Genomic DNA, 24440 nt, shown 5'->3' with positions numbered 1-24440 from the left:
AATTTTTCCCATTTTATTGCATAATGAAAAACTTTCCATATGAAATCCACCAGAAACTAAAATTGAAATAGTAATGGAATTAAGAAGTAACATCAGTGAAGAACAGTATTTCCTTTAAAAAACGATACAGTACAATACTGTACTCCTAAAACTATGTAGGCAGTCCCCGGGTTACAACGGGGGTTCCGTTCTTGAGACGCATTGTAAGCCGGAAGATCGTCAAAAATCCTAAGAAAACCTTACTTTTAATGCTTTGGGTGCATTCAAAACTATGTAAACTGCATTCTTGTTGCATTTTTCATAAAAAAAAAAAAACTTCAAATATTGATTATTTTGCATTTTTTGTGTCATATTTCTGCCAGATCAGCGTTGTAGGCGTCGTAACCCTGGAAATAATTTCTGATGAATGTAATTGAAAAACGCCTCAACCTCGGAACATCGTACGCTGAACCCGTCGTAACCCGGGGACTGCCTGTTTTTGTCAATAATAAACAATCATGTACACATTAAAGTCACTGAACTTAAAACTGTGCTCTAATGCTCTCACTCCAATAAAAACTGTGCTCTACTGCCCTCACTCTACTAACATATAATAAATACAAAAGTGATTTCTCCATAATAGTATAATAATGAGAATTTTTAAAACAAAATCAAGATTATGGATATTTACAACTTTCACTACATTTATACAAGAACAAAAATCTTCCTATTCTATACTATTAATACTACAATATACGTATTAATATATACCAATATATTAACATAAGATAAATCATGACACAGGCAACCATTATCTGGGTAATTTGTAGGATTATCACTACATAGGCAACCTTTATCTGGGTCATTTGTAGGATTATTTCTTGTTCAGTTTATTATTAACAATATCTCTAAACTGAGTGAGAATTTTGTTCTCCCTCTTTTGTCTCTCTTCCTTGCTAAACATAGCAAGAGCTCGCTTCTCATCTGCTGAATAGATCTGGTTTTCTTTACGGAGACGCACAGCTTCCATACGCCTGTGACGGCTTCCACTCATCACGTAACCGACGTCTTCAAACTTCTTTATTTCGTCAGAGGTCAAGCCTATTTCACCTCGCCTTGGTATACGTTTCCCCTCAGCCACATAAGCAGCCATTGCAGCACCTTCACCCGGCAGCAAGGCCTAAAAGCATGAGAGAATTTCAATAAGTTTCTCATGCACAAGATGACTTACTCAAAGTTAAAATAAAATAAAAATAAGTACATGACAACAATCAACACTGAACTAAAAATTAAACTATGAACAAAAACTACCTTTAATTTATTTATATTTATGTTTTTTAAACGATGCTATCAATGATTGTTAAATAGTTTCTTTAAAACACATGTAAAAACCATTTTCAGTATTCTAATCAAATTATTACATCCTTTACTATTTGGATTATGCACCACTGCCTAATAGTGGAAGATGGGGCAAGTGCACGACTGCCTAATAGTGGAAGATGGGGCAAGGACCCCTTGCCTCATGACCCCTTGCCTCATACTTACCTTGGACATGCTTCTGTTCTTCACACACTACACTTTCCACCAAGTGGTAAATGTGATGGAGATGGATGATGTTTATAAGATTTCTGGTGTTCTCTCCTGAGTTGACCTTCATGTCTTCCTAGTCTTCAACTTTTGGACTCTAACCTGTTCCCAGAAAACTTACTTCATAAGTTGGGAAAGATGCTGATTTCCATTACTAAGAGGGCTACCATTTTCAACCTAAATCCTCCATCCTCATTTGCATCTTCCTCCTACATGTCTGCTTCTCAGCCAAAGTCTCATTATTGACATCAGTAGTAAGGGTCAGAGATCCTTCATTCCACAGTATCAGCAGCCCTTCTCTGCCTAGTAGTCATACTCCAGCCAGAGAGAGAGACTGCCCTTATTTTCACCATCTTCAGAATGCCTCCCTAACATGCAGTCCTGTTACAATTTTGTTTCTGTGGTTGGGGAGTCTTTCATCTTAAATGACCCAGCTAAAGTAGCAGGTGATGAATGCCTGCTTTTCTCACTGGATGTCTTGTCTTCATTCAAAACCTGACTTCAAAGGATTTGGAGGGCTTGAGAAGAGACTGGACTGGAGCCTTGATGATTACTGTCTTCCATTTGTCAACAAAAGACAGCCACTGTTGACTTCACCTGTTGCCTTCAAGGTCTACCTCTCCAGTAAATAGAAGATAAATCCCCTAAACAAAGAGGTGGTCTTCATGTTGATAAATAGAGCATCTAAGGAAGCACTGCCAAAAAAAGCTGGCATTCCACATGTCTCATATTTGTCCCTGAGGCTTCCTGTGCTTTGTTCTTTGCACAGCCCCTCAAGTCTTTAACATGATTCTCGCATCTATGGCCCTGTCTAGGTCTTTGTTTCTAACACTGCATTATTTTGGGAAACACTCCTTTTCTGCAGGTAAAACTGGATGTTTTACAGAATGACCAGACCCAAGGCTCTCTTCTTCATCACCCTCCCCACTTCTAAATTTCAATTCAGATTATGATCATCATATTTCTAAAGAACAACGTAATCATCAGATTTGTAAAGAAATGACAAATTATCTAAGATAATTTGTATTTTTCACAGCTACAAACCTGAGGTCTAACAACAGGATATTTCTAGCGCCTAGCTGGATCCGGGTAAATCGCAGATGAAAGTAAGGAATCTTGTGAGATCTGGAAATGCGTGCATATATCGGGTTATGGAGGAGTTATGGAGTTCCATTTGACAATGTCTGTGAGAGAGAGAGAGAGAGAGAGAGAGAGAGAGAGAGAGAGAGAGAGAGAGAGAGAGAGAGAGAGAGAGAGAGAGAGAGAGGGTAATTGGTGGTTGGATGGTTAACGACCGAGTTGGTGAGTTCTGGGTTGTCTGCTGGTGCTGTTGGAGTTTAGAGTTCTGTGTTTTGAGGCAGTTTTCAGTCAGTCTTTAGTCTTTGGTGAGAGCTGGTGATAGTAGTGTTGGCAGCAGTCTATTTGAAGGCAATGAAAGTCAGATAAGTTGTGTGGTTTTGGTTTGTTGTTTAGTTATTGAGTTTGATATTGTTTGCTTAAGAGTTCTTGTGCCTGTGTTGTTGGATTTGTTGTGCTATGAGTTTTTGTTGAGTTGTGTGTGAGGTTGTGGTTGTGTTCCTTGGTTGTTGTTGTTTGTTGTGGTCCTTGGTTATGTTGTTAGGCTGTGGTTCTTGGTTGCTGTTGTTGGTTGCTATAGGTCAATTGTCCTGCTTGTATTCTGTAGTGTAAAGAGGAAAGTGTGACTGAGGGTGGGTTTGGCAGCTAGAGTGATTAGGTTTATGTGGGGGGATTAGCCTGGCAGTTTTTAAGCTTGTGATCCCACCACAGGGTGAAGAGTGGTCAAGGACCACGCACCCACGCCACAGCAACAGTCTTTCTTAAAACCGCCTGGCCAAGAGTTGCGGTTGACCTCTCTCAGCCTTTAACCGGTTCATTGCCTGTTATTTATAACATCTTCCTCCCTTCTTCACACTATACGTACACAGTTGAGGTCGGCGTAGAAGAATGAAGACTTGCAGGATGATGGAGCATGACCTGGGCTGTTCTTAATTACATCTTTGTTTTTCAGGACTTATTAAGTTTGTGCAATTGAATTTGCTGCATGGAATATGGCAATTGTTGATTAAGGAGTTTGTATGAAAGGGTTTTATTTTTTAAATACACTGTTTCAATTGCTATTTTTTTAAACTTACCTCATTTTCAACTCGCACTAAAAAGAAAAGTAAAAGTAAAACAAGGATTTGAATGTCTGTATGAACCTACAACTATCCCTGTAAAAATCTACTCTACAAGAATTAGAACCCTACTGAAATTCAATGTGGCTACACTTACTTTTCCATAGTCTTTCTTTGTTAGTGTTACTTGTGGCTTTGGAAGTGGTCCAACTACATCTTCTTCAATTATATCACCATTGCTATCTTCTGCAAAAGATTTTTACAAAATTGTAACAATTATTTTAATAATACATACATACATACTAGCAAAAATTGGCCTTAAAACTAATTTATTATTCACAAAATTTATATCTGTACAAAAGGGTCAGGTTCAAATGATAAAATTCATATCTATACAACTTGGAGTCATCAGCAAAAATTAACTAGTCAATATAATATTACAAATCATGGATCAATAAATAAATAAAAATTGAGCCGTAACTAAACTCTGAAAAAACAAAAAAGAAAAAAACAAAACATTAGCAGCGACAATAAAACAATACAAATGACAGCCCATTAATTACTTCATAGTCAGAATGAAATACAAATATAGTCAGTACAATAAATGATCAAATCAAACCTTAAATGATAAAACCCATAAACATTATAACAAGAGCAGCACAAAACTTGCATTTCACAAAGTTGGTTAAAAGTCTTAATGGCCTCACTATAGATGAAACATTATCAGCCAAACAAACAATGGCACTCCCTCTGATCATGGTCACAATCCTGCAATTTCCTGTACATAATCTATCTGGCACCTATTCTTGACCATGATTTTAGTGCTCATGGCCTAATGACCACCTGGCCAAGGGCACAACCATGGGTGTTACCATGACTGTCTAGATCATGTTTCTCTATGTGGGTTTGAGCACAACAATATGTACTATGAAGATCTAACAAACTACAGTCAAGGCAAAAGAATACCTCTGCTGTACTGGCAGCTGACATCTAACAATGCTGAATATGAAGTTTTTATGTTAAAACAAAGTTTAATGTATACTTACCTGGCAGGTATATATATAGCTATATTCTCTGTTCCACCTGGCAGAAATGTTCAAAACTCGCGGCAAACGCTAGTAACCTATTAGTAGTTCAGGCAGCCACCACCCCGTTACCGTGGCGCTAGCGCTAGGAACCGTTCCCAATTGGGCCAGATTTCTCTGAACCCTGTCTCTGAGGGAGGAGGGTGGGAATTAAATTATATATACCTGCCAGGTAAGTATACATTAAACTTTGTTTTAACATAAAAACTTCATTTTAATGTATGACACTTACCTGGCAGGTATATATATAGCTGATTGACACATTTGGAGGTGGGTCAAAGACAGCAACATTATTAGAGTATAAAAATATTATTAAAATATTATTAAAACTCTAGGTTCCTTACCTGCTAAGGTAGCTGACTTCATAGGTCCTGCCTCTAAGCCTGCTTAAACCTTAGGAGCTCTCAACAAGGAAGTGTCCTGTATGTTGAAGAAGCTAAGACTGGAACTGACAACTGGACGTGGACCAATGTGTTGACAGAACCGTAACAGCCCCCCTCTTATGCCACGGCATTCCAGCTAGTAATAGATTCATTTACCTGAACTACACACACCATCACAAGATAATCCTAACAAGACTGATAAAAGTACCGAACACTTTTCTCAGACGACCAAAAACACAAACACCATCACCTAATATAATCAACTAGCTTAAAAGAAGGTTATGGGGTAGTCACTCCTTTGCCCAATACTGTACCAGAGGACACGTATGGACCTAGCGTCTGACAATTATCAAAGGTTCGTCTGAATATCCCTAAGATAATGAGACGCAAATATTGAATTAGTTCTCCAATATGTGGATTCAATAATTTCCTTGAGGGCTAAATTCTTTTTAAAAGCTAATGAAGTCGCAACTGCCCTGACTTCATGAGCCTTCACTTTCAAAATACCAAAGCTCTGCTCTTGACACAACATATGAGCTTCTCTAATCAACTCTCTCATGAAGAAGGCTAGAGCGTTCTTCGTCATGGGTCTACTGGGGTCTTTAACTGAACACCACAGAGCATCAGAATTCCCTCTGATATCTCTTGTTCTTTCCATATAAAAAACGCAATGCTCTCACTGGGCAGAGAACTCTTTCTTGCTCGTGACCCACTAACTCAGACAGACCCAAAACTTCAAAGGATCTTGGCCAAGGATTAGCTGGATTCTCATTCTTGGCCAAGAAACCTTCTTGGAATGAACACTGCGTTGCCATGTCTCCATCCCACCTTCTTCGATATGGCCTGAAGCTCACTAGCTCTTTTAGCGGTTGCCAAAGCTACTAAAAAGATAGTTTTCTTAGCAACATCTCTCAGAGATGATTTCTCTAAAGGCTCGAATTTGCTAGAGGTTAAATACTTCAAGACAACATCGAGGTTCCAAGCAGGTGACCTGCATTGGGGGTTGTTTCTTGGTACCAAATGACCTAATCAGATCTCTAAGGTCTAAGTTATTCGAGATGTCTAGATCTCTGTGTCTAAACACTGAGGTTAGCATACTTTATAACCTTTGATTGTCGAAACTGACAAACCCCAATTCCTTCCTCAAGTATAGAAGGAAATCTGCGATTTGGGTCACAGAGGTACTGGATGAAGACACTTTCCTGTTCTTACACACTTCCGGAAATTCTCCCACTCGACTGATATACTGTGATTGTGGAGGTTCTCTGGCTCTAGCCACTGCACTGGCCACCTCTCTAGAATATCCCCTCGCTCTGACAAGACTTTTGATAGTCTGAACGCAGTCAGACCCAGAGCGAGGTATTCTTGTGAAAACCTGTCGAAGTGGGGTTGTCTGAGTAAATCTACTCTTAGAGAAGAGTCCTTGGGCGTATCTATTGTCCATTCCAGTACCTCTGTGAACCAACTTTGGGCGGCCAAAACGGGGCGCCCTATTAAGGTCATCCTCGTTCCTTGGCTCTCCCTGAACTTCTTCATAACTTTCCCCAGTACCTTGAACGGAGGAAAAGTGTACACATCTAAGTTTGTCCAATCCATCAGGAATGCGTCGACCGACCACTGCTTCCTGATCTGGAACCGGAGAGCAATAGGTTGGTAACCTTTTTGTTGGCTTGCTGGCTGTCAAACAGATCTACTACCGGACGGCCCCCACAACAACTTCCACAGGCTCTGGCAATCCTCCATGTGCAACGTCCACTCCGTCGAGAGAAGTTGTCTCTGCTCAACAGGTCCGCACTCACATTTTTCTCCTCCTTGTATAAACCTGGTGTGCAGCACGACGCTTTCCTCTTCCGCCCAAAGCAGAACTTCCTTTGCCAGCTTGTAAAGGGGAAAAAGAATGAGTCCCTCCTTGTTTGCGGATGTATGCCAGAGCCGTGGTGTTGTAAGAGTTGATCTGCACTGTCTTGTCTCGAATCAACTCTCTGAAGTGCTTCAAGGCCAAGAAAATGCCATCAGTTCCTTCCTGTTTATGTGCCAACTTGTTTATTCCTTGCTCCAAAGTCCCGACACCTCTTGAGGGCCTAATGTCGCTCCCCCAACCCGCGTCCGACGCGTCGGAATACAAGATGAGGTCTGGCTCTTCTGCTGAAGCGACATCCCTCTTGCTAACCTGCCTGGAGTTAGCCACCACTTTAATTCCTCCTTCACTTCGGCAGGAATTAGAAAACTGGAAGGAAATCCGGTTGCAATTTCTTGGCCATGAAATCCTTCAGGAAAAACTGTGAGGTCTCATGTGCAGTCTTCCTAAAGAAATGAACCTCTCTAGCGAAGAGAGTGTGCCCAGTAGACTCTCCACTCTCTTGCTGAGCATCGGTCTTTCTTTAGAAAGTCCTGCACCTTCCGAATGCCTAGGGCTTGCCTTTCGGGGACGGAAAAGCCCGAAAAGTCACTGACGATATCTGAATCCCCAAATAAACTATCTGTTGTTGGGGATTCAATTGAGACTTTCCCATGTTTACCACCAAGACCTAGGTCTTTTGCTAAGTTCAATGTTTGATTCAAGTCCCTCCAGACATTGACTTCTTGATTGGATCTTATCAACCAGTCGTCCAGATAAAAAGACACTCTGATCCCTCTTAAGTGCAACCATCTCGCCACATTGGACATCATCCTCGTGAACACTTGGGGGGCTTGCTGGCAAAGGCCGAAGCACAGGGCCTTGAAACTGAAAAGACCCTGTCCTGAATCACACAAACCTTAAATACTTCCTGCTTCCTGGATGAATCGGAATATGAAAGTATGCGTCTTGTAAGTCCAGGGTCACATCCAGTCCCCTGGACGTACCGCTGCCAGTACTGAATCGTTCGTCTCCATAGTGAACTTGGTCTTTTCTACGAAAAGATTCAGTTGACTTACATCCAGAACTGGCCTCCAACCTCCCGAGGACTTTGCAACCAGGAACAACCGGTTGTAAAATCCCGAGATTCGTGATCCAGAATAGGCTCTATGGCTCCTTTCTCTAGCATGGAAGCTACTTGCTCCCACAAAGCCGCTTTCTTCACTAAATCGTTGTAATTTGCCCCAAGGGCTCAGGGGGCTCTCGGAGATGTTGCGAGAGGAGGTCTCTTTCAAGAAAGGAATCTTGTACCCTTCCCGAGCTACGTTGACAGCCCAGGGATCTGCCTTCATGTTCTGCCAAACTTCCCAAAAACCTTGAAGTCCTGGCTCCCACTGTCGTCTGAGGAATGATATCTCATTCTTTAGAGGTGGTCTTGGCTCTCTTTTAGTGGGTACTCTCTTACCCCTAAAGGCGGGTCGAGCGAATGTTCTGCCTCGAAAGGGCTGTTGCGAAGGCCTAGTTTCCTTTGGAGTTTTCTTAACCAACTTGGATGGTAGAACTTCTTAACTGAAGGACGAGAGAAGATCTTGAGTGGCCTTCTGAGAAAGGGAGAGAGCTATATCCCTAATCACCTCTGAAGGAAACAGCTGTTTCGAAAGGGGAGAGAACAGCAACTCCGATTTCTGAGAGTTTGAAAAAACCCCTTTTGAAGCGAAAGAACACAACAGCGATCTCTTCTTTAGTACTCCTGCTGTGAACAAAGAAGCCAGTTCATTCGTTTCCATCTCTCAGAGCCTTGTCCATGCAGGACATAATGCTCTTAGCTGCTTCTTATATACCTGCGAATTCTTCTTCTTTAGGGAGTTCGCCAGTGCTCCCAAAGACCAATCTAGGAAATTGAAGACTTCGAAAGTCCTAAAAATCCCTTTAAAAAGATGGTCAAACTCGGACGAAGTCCACCAGACCTTAGCAGACTGTAACGCCTGTCTGCATGAGCTGTCTACTATATGGAGAAGTCCCCCATGGGAGGAGGCAGGTACTCCAGGCCTAGACTTTCTCCAGTAGCGTACCATACTCCTGACTTCGATGCTAACTTAGCTGGTGGAAAAGCGAAAGAGTATTTTCCCGCTTCTTTCTTATCCTTCATCCAGTCATTCACACGTTGAAGGGCCTTCTTCGCCGAAATTGACAGAGTCATCTTAAGGAAAGAGGACTTCTTTGGAGTCTTAGTCTTGGAAAACTGCGATAAGGGAGATAAAGGAGATAAATTCCCCTTCAAAAATAGAAAGAAGAAGTGAAGTCAGAATCTTGTAATCTGAAGAAGGTTCCGTATTCTTTTCCTCAACTAATTCAAATCCTCTTCTGCTGAAGAAATGTCTTGCAAATCACTGTCGTGTTGACGCTTCGCTGACGGAATAACGTCTGCCGCCTGCGTCTGCGGCTAACGAAGAATCGGCGTCCTGCCGCCTCTCGATGTCCTGCCGCCTGCGTCCTGCGTCCATCGTAGCACATCTGCTTCTGCCGCCTGCGTCTTGCGTCCACAATTGATCCCGAGTCCTGACGTTTGCGTCCGGCTTCTTCCGAAACCATTTTCTTCTTCCTGCGTTCTGCGTCCTGAATAACCAAGCGATCGCCTGTCCTCGTAGCGCCAGTGCGTCCTGCGTCCTCGGCGAACGCGTCCTTGTCTTCCTTCTTAGAAGACTTAACGGGAAGGAAATCGTTCTTCCGCCTCGAAGATGCCTGCACAGGCGCATCCCAAGACTTCACAAGAACTGCCAGCTTAGACTGCATTTCCTTAAGAAAACCCTTCGTACTATCTTCCTGAAAGGCAGAGGACGAAGGAGGAGGATTACGAGCGGGACTGCGACGTAACGAGAGCGATCTTGTACTCTACCCGACGGAGAGAGACGAGGGGAAGACAAACAGAAGATGGAGAGAGAGTTTCTCATCGAAATCCAAGGACGAGAAGGCCGTACTAAGTCCTCTTTAGCACGAAAGATCCTCTTCCTCTTGATCGGAACTGCGTCCCCGTCTTCCGAGGAGGACAACACCTCAGGACTACTCCATGCCTCACGCTCTTGAGCATGTCTCTCGAGAGCGGTCGATGTCCTGAAAGTCCTCTTGAGGGGGCGAGACACAACTGCATACCGACGTTCCCGCTCAGAAGTCGAACCATCCGAGGACGCACACTTCAGTACGCCTTTTCTGCGGCGAACTGCAACAGCCTGGGAACTTGCAACAGGACTGTTCGAAGGGACGCCTGACCGCGACAAAACCTCTCTCGCCTCCCTTCGACTGTCGACATGCCTTCTCCCTTGGGTCTGGGAGCTTGACAGAGGTCTAGGTCAGGAGCACGAGAGAGACGATCAGACGCCCCCTCCACTACACTTTCACTGACATCAAAAGCACTAACTTTTATCCGTAAGTCGCTGTATCTGGTCGCCCAATGGGACGCAAGGGCAGCGAACACCTTCACAATCTGTGTATCGTTCGCCTCCTCCGATACAGCAGCGGGCGCAGGAGATACCTGGGGAGAAGGAACTACCAATTCTAACGTTAGAAGGAGCTGGAGAGGAAATACATTCACTCCTTTTGCTAGAAGAAATTCGACTTCTCACTACGAGAAACAGATCTCCTTACACGATCTTTCTCAAGCCTTTCAACATATTTCATAAATATCTTCCATTCTTCTCTGATAAATTCTCACATCAAAACACCTATTTCTCCCAAGTACACACATTCTCTCTACACTTCTTACAAATGGTATGAGGGTCGACCGAAGCTTTCGGCAACCTTACCTTACACCCCTCTTTTACACAAACTCTAAACATACTTCCAGTATCAGACATCTTTAAAGAACAATCCAAAGCGAATGCCAAGCTAAACGTTTCCGAGTACAATACCAAATATCCATGAAAAGTCAGCACGAGAATGAAAAATCCTAGCAGGGAACCACCAACAATGTTGCCGGTTCGGCTGGCAGAGAAATCTGGCCCAATTGGGAACGGTTCCTAGCGCTAGCGCCACGGTAACGGGTTGGTGGTTTGCCTGAACTACTAATATGGTACTAGCGTTTGCCGCGAGTTTTGAAAATTTCTGCCAGGTGGAACAGAGAATATAGCTTATATACCTGCCAGGTAAGTGTCATACTTAAAATTGTTGATCCGATGGGATTTTGCTAACATTATGAGCTGAATGCTACCTGTGTTGCTGGGGGTTTCTTCAAAAGTCAAATCCTGAAGACTGCCCAAGTTGTCTCCAACTCCAGTCTACAGTAATTGACTGTCCACCGCCATGAAATGACAATTGTCTGTGACAGTCGACCGCCTTTACACATGCATGGGATAAAAAGTGTCAGACATATCTACATCCCTGGATCTACCTCTGCCCTAATGTGGAGCAATAACTAAACATTAATTGCTGTTATAACTGATAGGGATTCTGAGTCAAGCCACAAATTTAAAGTTTAAGTTATCCTCATTTCTATACTGTACTTATTCTTAGTCCTAATGGTATTTTTCCAACATGTAACCCTCACTAAAGCCCTGGAAGACATTGATCTACACTGCCCTGACTTCTACCTAAATATGACTGAAATCGTAGTCACTTGGGTGGAGTCCGAGGATGTCAAGAGGCCTTTCAAGTTGAGACAATACAGGCACAGCCAGATCCACATTCATTAAGTGTCATAAAAGGTATGGTGGACATATCCTGTGTGTAAAAACTATGCTGAACAATAGTCATTAAATGTAGATACTACTTACTCCTTTTCTCAATCCACTTGTAATCTTGCTCATTAAATTCTGAATCTGAATCACTATCCGACGATGAATCTGAGCTCTTGGATACCTTTCTCTTCTTTTTCTTCTTTTTCTTTTCTTTCTTGTGTTTTTTCTTTTTCTCTTTCTTCTTCTTTTTTCTTCTCTTCTTATTATCTTCAGAACTTGAATCTCCATCCTTTGCATCTCTTATAGTCAATATCCTTTTTTCATCATCAGTATTAGCAGCATCTGAGCTATAAGAGGACAAATTTATCATTTACATACTTCTGCCATCAAAAAAAACTATCCATGTCAATTCTAATTAGTACTGTAAACCCAAATACTTATTTGGTTTATTTACAAACTGATATGTATACAGTTCAATTGTGTTTTGTACACTTTTTAACTCTACAAAATTCTTTGTCAGAGAATAAGACATCCAGTATATCTTATCTAAATTTATTTTATACTACTCCTGAATTACTGCCTTCAATACTTTTCCACGCTTTTCTACAAAGGTAGCCATTGAAAATATTTATACTGAATCTTGTAGTGATTTCATGCTCAGCATAGAATTGAATTGAATTGAATATAGAATTTAGACCAAAGGTCACTCAGCGCTGAAACGGAAATTAACTGTCAGGTTTGAAAGGTGTAACAGGAAAAAAAACCTTGTAGTTGCACTACGAAGCAATTGTTAGGAGAGGATGGAAAGTAAGATGGAAGAAAGAGAATATGAAAGGTGGTACAGTAAAAGGAACGAAAGGGGTTGCAGCTGGGGGCTGAAGGCATGCTGCAAAGAACCTTAAGTAGTGCATGAGGTGCACTGATGGCACAAACCCCCTTAAAGGGTGCTCAGCATGGACAGCTAATTATTACTAAAGAATATGTCGCCTATAACACTGTACTCATTATGATTGATAACCTTATTTTCTTAAATACAAAACCCATATGCTGAGCTTGCTAAACACCTCCAAACTCGGAAGTTTTATCATTCTCAGATGAACTTACCTTTTGAAGGTCTGGCACATTGAATACAAATCACTGGAAGCCTTAGCTTTCCAACACTTGTGCCAAAGCAGAAATATATTCCTCAAGGTAGACAGTGGCAACTTCCTAGAACTTCGGGGAAACAGTAGAAAATCTACTACTCATGGAATAAAGGCCTCCAGAGGATCTACTCATTACTTATTACATTAACTACATATAATTCTGAATAAGTGTGTGTGCCTGGACTTGCAGTGAACTCGGCTGCCTTGACATAAAGCCTCTCCTGACACGGTATTGCTTGATAGCCTCCAAACACATAGGTTGGCTCAGGTTCTGTTGGATCAAATGATATTAAGACTACCAATGCAGCTAATCTCAACATGGAAGAGTTTTAAGACCATCCATCAGGAGTAATAGTGGGTCTCTGTATCACTCTTACTAGGGAAAAACGGGAGCAACTAGTCATCTTGATGTTCTCCATGTTGTATCTTCTCTACAAGTCATCTTGATGAATCTGCACTGCCTGTCATCTTCATGCTTTCCATGAGTCAAATCTTAAACATGTTATTGTTATAATACAATTAAGTTTGTTCATACTTACCTGGCAGATATATATATAGCTGTATTTTCTGAAGTCCGACAGAATTTCAAAACTCGCGGCACACGCAGTGGGCGGCCAGGTGGTAGTACCCATTCCCGCCGCTGGGAGGCGGATATCAGGAGCCATTCCCATTTTCTATTCATATTTTCTTAGTGCCACTATCTCCTATGGGGAGGTGGGTGGGCACTTAATTATATATATCTGCCAGGTAAGTATGAACAAACTTAATTGTATTATAACAATAACATTTTGTTCATGAAACTTACCTGTCAGATATATATATAGCTGAATCCCACCTTTGGATGGTGGGAAGAGACAGAATAGGATTCTAAAAACTAAATAAGTAGATGATAAACATCTTGGTTTCCTCACCTGTTAGCATAGCTGACTTCGTGATTACTGTCCCCGCCCCAAAGCCTGCTTCTGCTTAATCAGAGTTGCCAGCGAGGTAGAAACCTGTAGTGCTGGTGCGCTCCGGATGATCTGTCAACGGGGGCGTGCCCACAACGTGACTAGACCATCGTACCATACATATGAGGGCTATGAAGCAACTGACACCACCTGACCAACTAGACAAAACCCCATGAAAAACTAAACTAATGAATGGAAGATCTTCACAAAGACTAACCAACAACCAAAAACGCAAAATTTAAAAACTAAACCTAACTCATAATTAGGGGATAGGAAAAGAGCTACCTCCAGCCCCCAAAACTGTGTCTGCAGAAATGTATGGTCCTAGAGAATAACAGTCCTCGTATATCGTTCTCACATCTCTTAAATAGTGTGAGGCGAATACAGAATTGCTGCTCCTCCAAAAGGTGGCATCAAGGATGTCCTTGATGACATGTTCTTTTTGGAAGGCAAGCGAGGTTGCTACAGCTCTGACCTTGTGAGCTTTCACTCGCAGAGGCTCAAATCAGTCTTCTGGCGAAGATGAATGAGCCTCTTTTATAATGTCTCTCAGAAAGAAAGCCAAAGCATTCTTAGATAAAGGTAAATCAGGTCTCTTCACAGAGCACCAGAGATTACCTGAGGGACCTCACCTCCTTCGTTCTTTGCACATAAAATTTGAGAGCCCTGACAGGGCACAGGACTCTCTCTGGTTCGGGTTGGCCCCCCCACCAAGTTCGTCCATACCCTTTATATCGAAGCTCTTAGGCCAAGGGTTAGACGGGTTCTCATTTTTCGCCAAGAACGTGGGACTCAAAGAGCAGACAGCGTTCTCACTAATGGCTTGAATTTCGCTAACTCTCTTCGCCGTCGCCAGAGCAGTTAGGAAATGAGCCTTTCTCGTCAAATCCTTAAGAGACGCTGCGTGGAGAGGCTCGAAAGGACTTGACATTAGATGTCTTAGAACAACATCTAAGTTCCAGGAAGGAGGCCTCATCTGAGGTATCTTAGATGTTTCAAACGATCTCAAGAGATTGTGAATATCTCTGTTGTCAGCAAGATCTAGGCCTCTGTGTCGAAACACTGCTGACAGCATACTTCTATATCCCTTGATGTTTGGGACTGGTTGGGACTGCTAACTTCTGCACATTCCTTAAGAATAACAGAAAGTCAGCTATTTGGCTCACAGAGGTCGTGGAAGAGGAAATTCCCTCCCTTCTACACCATGCCCTGAAGGAACCCCACTTAGACTGGTAAACTGCTCGCGATGAAGCCCTCCTTGCGTTGGCGATTGCTTTCGAAGCTGCTTTAGAAAAACCTCTTGCTCTGGCCAACTTTTCGATAGTCTGAACGCAGTCAGACCCAGAGCAGAGGGGTTTTGGTGATACCTTTCGAAGTGGGGCTGTTTGAGTAGATCTTTCCTCCAGGGCAACGTCCTTGGGAAGTCTACAAGGAAGGACATTACCTCCGTGAACCATTCTCTTGCGGGCCACATCGGGGCGATCAGGGTCAACCTCGTCCCCTCTGACGCCGCAAACTTCCTCATGACTTCCCCCATGATCTTGAACGGCGGGAAGGCATACAGGTCCAAGTCTGTCCAATTCCAAAGCAGTGCGTCTATAGCCATCGCTCCTGGATCCAACACAGGGGAGCAATAAAGAGGCAACCTCTTTGTCCTCGACGTCGCAAATAGGTCGACCAGAGGACGTCCCCATAACTTCCACAGTTCTCAACAAACGTCCTGATGTGGAGTCCATTCTGTCGGCAGGAGCTGATCCTGTCGACTGAGAAGGTCTGCTCTGACGTTCTGGACTCCTGCGATGAATCTCGTAAGAATCTTCACTCACCTTTGTAAAATCCTGGTGACCCCAGGTCTACGACCTTCTCCACCGCTCTTTTCTCGACCATTTGATCTAGAAGATCGAAAAATATTAGCTGTTTCTCCCCTTGATACGAAGGAGAAAGATCCTTGGGAGTCGTGCATAGAGGAGGAGGTACCAAAAAGGGGATCTTGTACCCCTGTTCCACAATCTTGAGGAGGGACCAAAGGCTCGTATCTCTCTCTCTCCATGCTCCCGAAACCCCCCCCCCAAACAAAAAAACTTCAGTCTGGCTCCGACTGGTGTCTGAAGGACATAACTTTCACTTATTTGCTTTTGGCTTGAAAGGAGCTCTTCCTCTTGAAAGTCCTCTCCCTCGAGGAGCTGCTCTCGAGGGAGGAGCGCCACGAAAGGTTTAAGCTTCTTTGGAGCTCGCCCAAAAGAAGACGTAGTAGGTACTGCGGGACGTCTGGAGGACTGGGCTAAGAGGTCCTGAGTAGCTTTCTCCTGCAAGCTAACCACCAGGTCCTTCACCAAAGTCTGGGGGAAGAGATGGTTCGAAAGAGGCACAAAGAGAAGCTCCGCTCTTTGAGCCGTCGTGACCGACTTCGCTGTAAAGTTGCAGAACAGCGCTCTCTTCTTAAGAAAAGCCGTACCGAAGTGCGAAGCTAACTATTCCGAACCATCTCTGACGGCCTTGTCCATGCATGTTAAAACACTGGACAGCTCCCCCAGACTGATAGAGTCCGGACTCCTAGATTGAATATCTAGGACTCCCAAGCACCAGTCCAAAAAGTTGAAAACTTCGAGAGTCCTCAAAAGTCCCTTCATGTGATGGTCAATTTCCGTAGGAGTCCATGAAATCTTTGCTGTCAACAAAAGGGACCTCCTCTGAGCGTCGACCAGACTAGCAAAATCCCCTTGTGCGGACGACGGGATCCTCACACCTACTTCCCCTTTGGTCTCGTACCAAATGCCTCCTTTTCCACTGAGTCTTGAGGGAGGAAGGGCGAAAGTCGACTTGCCCTGATCCTTCCTTTGTTCCATCCAGTCTTGGAACTTCTTCAAAGCCCTCTGGGTGGACAGCGAAGTCTTCATCTCCACGAACTCCGGGGTTTTTACAAGACTCGATGAAGCAAACTGAGAGGGTGGAGACCTAGGAGATGAAGGCTGAAACTTGTCTCCAAAAGACGAGCGTAACAACCGTACGAGCACTTTATAGTCTGAAACGGACGAAACAGACGGCTAATCCTCCTCAACCGAGTCCGCAGGACTACTCAACTCTCCTTCTTCCCTAAGAGGAATCGGAGACTGTACATCCTGAGAGGGCGTACGACCAACGGGTCTGATCTTTAAAAGAGATCTCTGCGGTTTGGATGAAGAAGCTTCTTCATTCCGACCGACCTCCTGTCGATCCTTACCGCATGAAGCAAGAAGAGCGTCTTGACAGCGCTGAGCGTCTTGAGCGGCAACTGCCTTAACTCGCCCTAAAGAAGCGTCCTTACACTTCTTACTAGAGCGTCCAGAAGCCTTAGCTTTCAAAGCGTCCTGCTGAGCGCTCTCGAAAGCATCTACGCTTGGAAAAGCGTTCCTCCGAGCGTCAACAAAAACGTCCTGACGAGCGTCCTCATCCTGCTGGGCGTCCTCAAAGGCGTCCTGTTGAGCGTCCTCAAAAGCGTCCCGATGAACGTCCTCCTGAAAAGCGTCCTGTCGAGCGGTCTGCGCAGGACGTCTAGCGGGAAGAACAGCCTCCTGTTTACGTGCCTTCGTACTCGACGAACGAGATCGGAGGGGCACCGAAGTAGACGCAGGAGGAGACAGAGATGAACGAGGAGAAGGAGACTGCTTCGTCCTCTTGACAGGCAGTCTGACGTCCTTCCTACGTTGAGGCTCGACCGCCTTCTTAGCCATCAAAGCAGACAACTGATCCTGAAGGGACACAAGAATGTTCTTCGTGGGTGAAGAAACTAAAGCAGGCGAAGGGCTGAACCTGCGAGAAGACGAGGGGCGAGGGGACGCCTCCTTCCTTCTCACAGGTACAGCTACCTGCCTCTCCGAAGAGCGACTGTAGCGCTTCTCAGCGTCATTGTCTGATGACGTCCTATACCTCTTCTGCGGCGGAAAAGTGTCATACGACGCAGGTGAAGACCGCAACGAAACCGGGGAGAGAGGATGTGAAGCGTCCTCACTCTGAAAGGTCCTTTTCAATGGACGCGAGTCTCTCCGAGCGCTCCACCCCTTGCGCGGGGAGGGCGCCTCGGAGGACGAAAAACAGTCCTTAAGGATGCGAGCCTGAGCACGCTCCTTGGCCGCCTGGGAACTTGCAACAGGTCCTGCCGAAGGGACGCCAGATCGGTGGGGAGCCCCCGTAACCCTCTTGCGGCTTTCGACATGCCCACTCCCTGAGCCCTGGGAGTCCGACAGCGGTCTAGGCCTAGAGGCATTATGGGGCCGATCTGACACCCCCTCCACAACACTAGGGGCACAAACACTTTTCACAGAGCCGGTTTCCAAGGCTAACACTTTAGATTCAAGAGTGCGTAAAGACTCTAAAATTAAGAGAAAGGGCATTACCTTCTCCAGACACATTTTCAGGGCCCGAGGGCAACATCACAGGGTTAGGTGATACAAACTCTACTGGTGTTATTGCAGGTGGAATATTACTTCCCTTACCTTTACTGGAACCGCTCCTAGAGGAAGACCTCCTGATCCTATCGCGTTCCAATTTACGTCGATAAGAATCATACATCTTCCATCCATCATCGGTCAAACATTCACATTCCTTGCACCGATCATCCAATAAACATAAATGCCCCCTACACCCCGTACATACAGTGTGGGGATCTACCGATGATTTCGGTAGCCTTACCTTACAATCACTCTTCACACACACTCTGAAACTCACTGAACTTGATCCAGACATCACGTTTACAGAAAAGCCAATCCAAAATCCAAAAACAGTCCACTATTGTGCGTGCCAAGCCACCAATCCAGAATCAAAACCAAAAGACAATCCAGATACTTAAGTGACGAAAGTATATCAAAATCCTAGGCGGAGGTACTGCAAACAGTTGTTTACAGCACCGGCGACAGAAAAAATATGAATAGAAAATGGGAATGGTTCCTGATATCCGCCTCCCAGCGGCGGGAATGGGTACTACCACCTGGCCGCCCACTGCGTGCCCCGCGAGTTTTGAAATTCTGTCGGACTTCAGAAAATACAGCTATATATATATCTGACAGGTAAGTTTCATGAACAAAACTGGCTTTACTAGAAAGAATGGTGGAAAGGCATATAGTACATACCTCCAGTTTGTCCCCAGGGCAACATGAATAAACTGCTCGCCTAGTCTGAAAGAGCACAGCAGTGACTTGGAAGCACTTGTTTAGGTGGGATGGAAACAGGTACACTACTACACTACTGGAATGCCCCACAATATTCTGCAGATCTCCAAATGGAAAGACCATTCAGTGTGAAGAACTTGGTCTAATATATAAAGCAAATTCCATACTACATTGTGCTTCCTTATGATATACATAACTGAAGATTAGTGTCACACTTTAATAGTCTAACCACATCTGCCTCTCTACGCAGGGTGGGACATCATTGAAGATTAAGTATCATTCTTATGCAGGGTGGGACATCATTGAAGATTAAGTATCATTCTTGAGTTATGCCACCATAGCGGACTTGTCTAACATGATCCCTAATGTTTTGTTAAACAGGTGGTCTGCCCTTCTCCATATCACACAATAAAATAACAAAAAATCAGGGTAGGATAATTTGTTCATTGTTACATTTCAGTTGTGATTTACCTACAGTTTCTATTAAGTAGTATATTTACAGAATTACAAGATTTCAGTAAGAATTGAACAATATATGTTTTCTGTCAGTGCTTTACCATATTCAGTAATGCCTTGTTTTCAGAGTCAGGTTTTACTTCAGCATGCATAGGTATAACACTCTGATTATTAATTTGCTTGTACTCATTAGTACTGGTACATGCAAATAATTAATCGAAGTATTACACTTTATCTATGTTTGCTGAAATAAAAAAGCTGACTATGATAACAATACACTATTGAATACAGTAAAGCATATAAGTACATAAAATAAATGATACTGATAACTCCTTCATAAAATTTTGTGACTCAATGAATATAAGTACTAAATGCTTAGGAGAAACTGTACGGAAATCACAAATGTAATGTATCACAATTAACAAACCAACACTGAAAAACAATAACTAATAGTGAATAAAAAAAGGATACTGAACTTCATATAGTTAAATTAATGCTTAACTAGAGTAGGACTAAAATGTACTAAGCCTTCATAGTCAACTTTATAGGCAACACTAAAAAGAATATTGATAAAAAATAATACGAGTGGGTTCTAATTCAGTGAGGATGAGAAAATATCTACACCCAAAAAAAGACAATAACAGTGAGCAGCCAGAGGATAACAGGTGGACTTACAGCAGCTGGGAACTGAACCAACACAATATGTACTTTCAACACTTCCAGCTGTTACAAGAAACCAATTAGTAATTTTGAAGAATTCAAGGAAATTTTGCTTAAACCATCACCAACCTAAAAGTAAGGAGACCCAAGATGAGACAATTCCAATTAAATATGAGTGTCCTAATATCAATTTCTGGGAACACATAATAAAGGTATATAGTATCCTGTATTGCTACCTGGGCAGGAGGTAGTGTTCTTCTTATTGTCATGTGTCAGAGGCGCACAGACTGAACAGGGTAGGCAATTGTAAATTGCTGGGGTTGCATTCAAATTTATTTTGTTCTTAGCTTACATATAGTAATTAAAAGTTAATTTCAATTACCAATTCAAGATAGGGCAGTCAGTGGAAACAAAGCAACATCATACATGAATGATCATCACCTCCCAGACAAATGACTGCCACTGAAACGTGCTAGTGTGCATAAAAACTAATCAAACTTACTCATCTGGAGGGAGGACAGGTGATGTATTCCACAATTCTGAAACACCACTTTCAGTAATTTCTTGACGTTGTAAACGGCGATGGCTAAAGTAATCATCACTTTGGCTGCTTGACCCATTATGACGACCAAATCCTGCAAGATGGACAAGTAATTGATGTAAAAATGTAAATGAGACAAGGGTGTATAATGGCTCCAAGGTTGTCTGATATCTTTACAGACCGAGTGATATGACAAGGACACTAGATGTAGAAGCAAAGCTGGGAGATAAGTAAACGAGTCATGAATGGAGTGTAGAATCTTGATGTTTTCACATATCTGGGGTATTGCATAGAATTCAACAGAATTATAAGAAAAAGCCAATAAAAACTATTTGATAAAAAAAAACTGAAAGGTTTTGCAAATTGAGAAAGTTGTGAGTAAATGTTACCAGGAGTAAAGTTACGACAATAAGTGGAAACAGGGAAGATGGAGCAAATAATAGTATAACATGTAATTATGTGTTGTTAGAATATGAAAACTACAAAGAACAATTTCTTGACTGTAATATGAGAAATATTCTTATCTCAATAAAAAAAAATATCAGTTTGATTAAAGAAGAATTTACAAACCTCTCTCTCTGTAACTAAGACCTTTACGGTACCCTCCACTCCAGTCTCTTTCTTGCTTTTGCTGCTCAAAATATTTACTATGGCCCCATCTCCCATCTGGTGTTGGAGGAGAATACTCTCTCTTACTTTCACCTCCATTCCTTTCATTGGATCTTCCCCTTCTGCGATCTGACCTGTCTCTTTCATTTAATTCTGACCTGTCACTATCAGAAAAATCACTTTCTTGTCTTCTTGAAGCAACTCTAGCATGATCTTTACTGTATCTATCATTGTATGCAGAGTGTTCCTTGTCTCTAGAACTATAGACATCTTTATGCCTTGTTCTAGAGTTAGAGACAGAGCGTGACCTAGCAATCCGACTTCTTTCTGGAGATCTTGATCTGTGTGTGTCTTTCCTATTCAAGAACCCCTTAGCTTTCCCCTTCAATTCATTTTGTAGCCTTCGTTCTCTTGATCTCGATCTGCTTCTACGTCTTGATCGTGACCTGCTTCTAACTCTTGATCGCGACCTACTTCTTCCTCTTGACTGCGACCTACTCCTGCCTTTTGAGCGTGATCTGCTTCTTCCTCTGTCTCTTACATGAGTCTTTTTAACTTTTCCTGAAGATTTCTGATGTCTTGGAGACAAGGAATGTTGTCTTGGGCTAGGGGTTCCACTACTGTAACTGCTACTGTAACGACCCATTTTGCCTAAAAAATAAAAATTAAAATATTAAAATCTACTTTTATCAGTCTAACATCATATGCTGTTAATCAAAAAGGATGCTTTTTAGGCCAGTTTTCTCCCAGTGCAGCCATTTGTCTGAGAATTTTGAATAAAATTAATCATCTTTTATCCTTAGATTTCTACTCATTTTTAGTTTACGTGTTGCATTTTATTCATAAAAAAACAACAAAATTTAAATAATCTTATTCATTATGGAACAGAACAAAAAGTAAGAAGGTAATCCTTAAAATATGCACAACTTTCTTGTACATTACTCTGAATTTTCAGTTTGGGTAATTAGCTGCAAGAAAAGAAGGGTTCAGAGGTATAAGAGAAGAGTAAATCTATATAAATATACTAATACAGGCAGTCCCCAGGGTTACGACGTAAGCCGGAACGACGCTTGGAAATATGTCTTAAACTACTAAAAAGTTATAAAAACCTTACTTGTAATCCTTTGGTTACACTACATGTTGTTTCCTGTAGTTTTTATGTACAAACCTGGAGTTATTTTCATAAAAGAATGCTGAGTTCTTGAAGGTAAAAACTATTGTAATCTCTGGTGACACTACATTCTTGAAGTTTTATGTACAACCTGGAGTGATTTTGCCAAATCTTGAGGGCTACAAGAACAGCTGATTACTATTTACGTATCATATAGACTAATTAAAGTAAAACGTATCTTTAAATAGGCTTATATATTAGTATCAACAAAACATTTCCTGCTATGAGTCAGAGGCCGTTTTAATGAAACGAACACTTCTCTGTCCTATCTGTTTCAGAAAATAAATGTTACGTCAATCCCCGAGACGGTGACCATTGTTGCCAAGGCGTCTCTCTCTCTCTCTCTCTCTCTCTCTGATCAAATTCAAATTACACTGGAACTTTGACATACGATTGCCCTAATATACGAATGTTTTGAGATACAACAGAAAATTGCGAAAATAATAAAGCTGTTTGATATACAACGGAAATATTTGAGATACGATTTTGCGATGAGTGTTAAGTTGTAATAGGCGACCGATAATGGCGTTTCATCTGTTTTTTGTTTGTTGGTGCTGCATGTTAACACGTCGTTGTTTAGTTCGTTGTATTTGCGCCTATTTTTCGTGTTATTTTGTCTATTTTATTATTAACCATGGGTCTCAAAGCTAAAGACAAAGCAGGTGATAAGAAAAAACCCAAGAAAATGATTTCGATGGAAGCAAAACATGAAATTATAGCAAAGCATGAACGTGGCGTTCGTATCGTCGATTTGGGCAAACGAGTATGGTCGAAATCCTTCTACAATATCCACGATCATCAAGCAGAAGGAAGCTATAAAACCCCCGAGACCATTGTTGCCAAAGCGTCTCTCTCTCTCTCTCTCTCTCTCTCTCTCTCTCTCTCTCTCTCTCTCTCTCTGATCAATTACGTACTGGATAATGGAATCCCCCTCTCTTTGGATACTTCGATTTTGCCAAATATTGAGGGCTACAAGAACAGTTGATTACTATTTACGTATCATATAGACTAATTAAAGTAAACGTATCTTTAAATAGGCTTATATTATTAGTATCACAAAAAAAAACATTTACTGGCATGCAGTTCAGAGGCCCGTTTGAACGAAAACGAACAAATGCTTGTCTTAACTCCGGATGTTCTTCCGTCGTCTCCTCTACTTCCTAATATTAACGCAGTATCGAGCGTCGGAAGACTCCGCTCTCTCTCTCTCTCGTCTCTCTCTCACTCTCTCTCTCCTCTCTCTCTTCTCTCTCTCTCTCTGATCAAATTACTGATAATGTCTCTCTTTGGATACTTGGAATTTGCGTTGTAATCTAACCAGAAACTTCGTGTTTTTGTTTTATTATGACTGGAAACAAGCAATGATTTTTTCATTATTTGCGCTTTTGGACTGTTATATGTAAACTAGTATGTATTCATTCGCTCAGAAACTAGTTCCGCATATGAGGCGTCACTAAAAAACATAGAAAAATACAACATAAAAAGTGTCGAAAATCATCATAATCTCAAAATTTTTGTTGTAATCTAACCAGAAACTTATTTTTTTTATTAATATACTGTGCTAAACTATAAAGGATTTTTATCATAGTATGCGTTTTTTTTAAAAGCGTCGTTAACATCGGAGCGTCGGAAGAACGTCAGCGTCGTAACCTCGGAACAAGCGTCGTAAACCCAGGACAGATTTTTCCATTGAATATTTAAGAAAAAGCGTCGTAACCTCGGAACGTCGTAAGCCGGAACCGTCGTAACCCGGGGACCGCCTGTATTTAAAAAATTCATTTGTTTCTCTACAACAAGTTCAAATAAAACTGCATTGCAATCCAAGTAGGAGGGACAGAGCTGCTAAAAACTCCAGAATGACTGAGCAAGCATCAGAAATCCATCTTAGAACTCCAGGGATACAACAGGTCAATTCTTAAAAATTCTTAATTTTCTGTGAAATTATGTAGACTCCCTCAGGTCATTCCACCTGGCAATAATTCATAAGATATTGAGATCATATTGATTAGCAATAATCTAAGATTGGTCTAATAACAAAATGCAATACTACTGTACACTGTACAAGGATACACCCTAACATAAGCTAAG

General features: G+C 42.2%; 1 protein-coding gene across 1 annotated transcript; it reads right to left on the bottom strand.

The window, feature by feature from the left end:
* On the bottom strand, positions 1-21855 carry LOC135224682 (NKAP family protein CG6066-like). Its single transcript, XM_064263938.1, has 5 exons — positions 21143-21855; positions 20534-20666; positions 11773-12023; positions 3859-3947; positions 1-1159 (listed from the first exon to the last, which is right to left on the bottom strand). The coding sequence occupies exons 1-5, from the start codon at positions 21825-21827 to the stop codon at positions 854-856; spliced, it is 1464 nt and encodes a 487-aa protein (XP_064120008.1). The 5' UTR covers positions 21828-21855; the 3' UTR covers positions 1-853.
* Between the last annotated feature and the right edge of the window lie 2585 nt (positions 21856-24440).

Source organism: Macrobrachium nipponense, chromosome 12, assembly GCF_015104395.2.
Source record: "Macrobrachium nipponense isolate FS-2020 chromosome 12, ASM1510439v2, whole genome shotgun sequence".
Taxonomy (NCBI): Eukaryota; Metazoa; Arthropoda; class Malacostraca; order Decapoda; family Palaemonidae; genus Macrobrachium; species Macrobrachium nipponense.
Note: the sequence above shows the minus strand (reverse complement) of the source record. Positions and strands in the feature narration are given on the sequence as shown.

Bases quoted from the DNA above. Each gene is read 5' to 3' on its own strand.
- LOC135224682 (XM_064263938.1), bottom strand. From the start codon at position 21,827: ATGGGTCGTTACAGTAGCAGTTACAGTAGTGGAACCCCTAGCCCAAGA. The intron at 3,948-11,772 runs GTAAGTAGTATC...AATCTTTTGCAG, and splicing joins CAAGTGGATTGAGAAAAGGA to AAGATAGCAATGGTGATATA. The intron at 1,160-3,858 runs GTAAGTGTAGCC...TCATGCTTTTAG, and splicing joins CAAAGAAAGACTATGGAAAA to GCCTTGCTGCCGGGTGAAGG.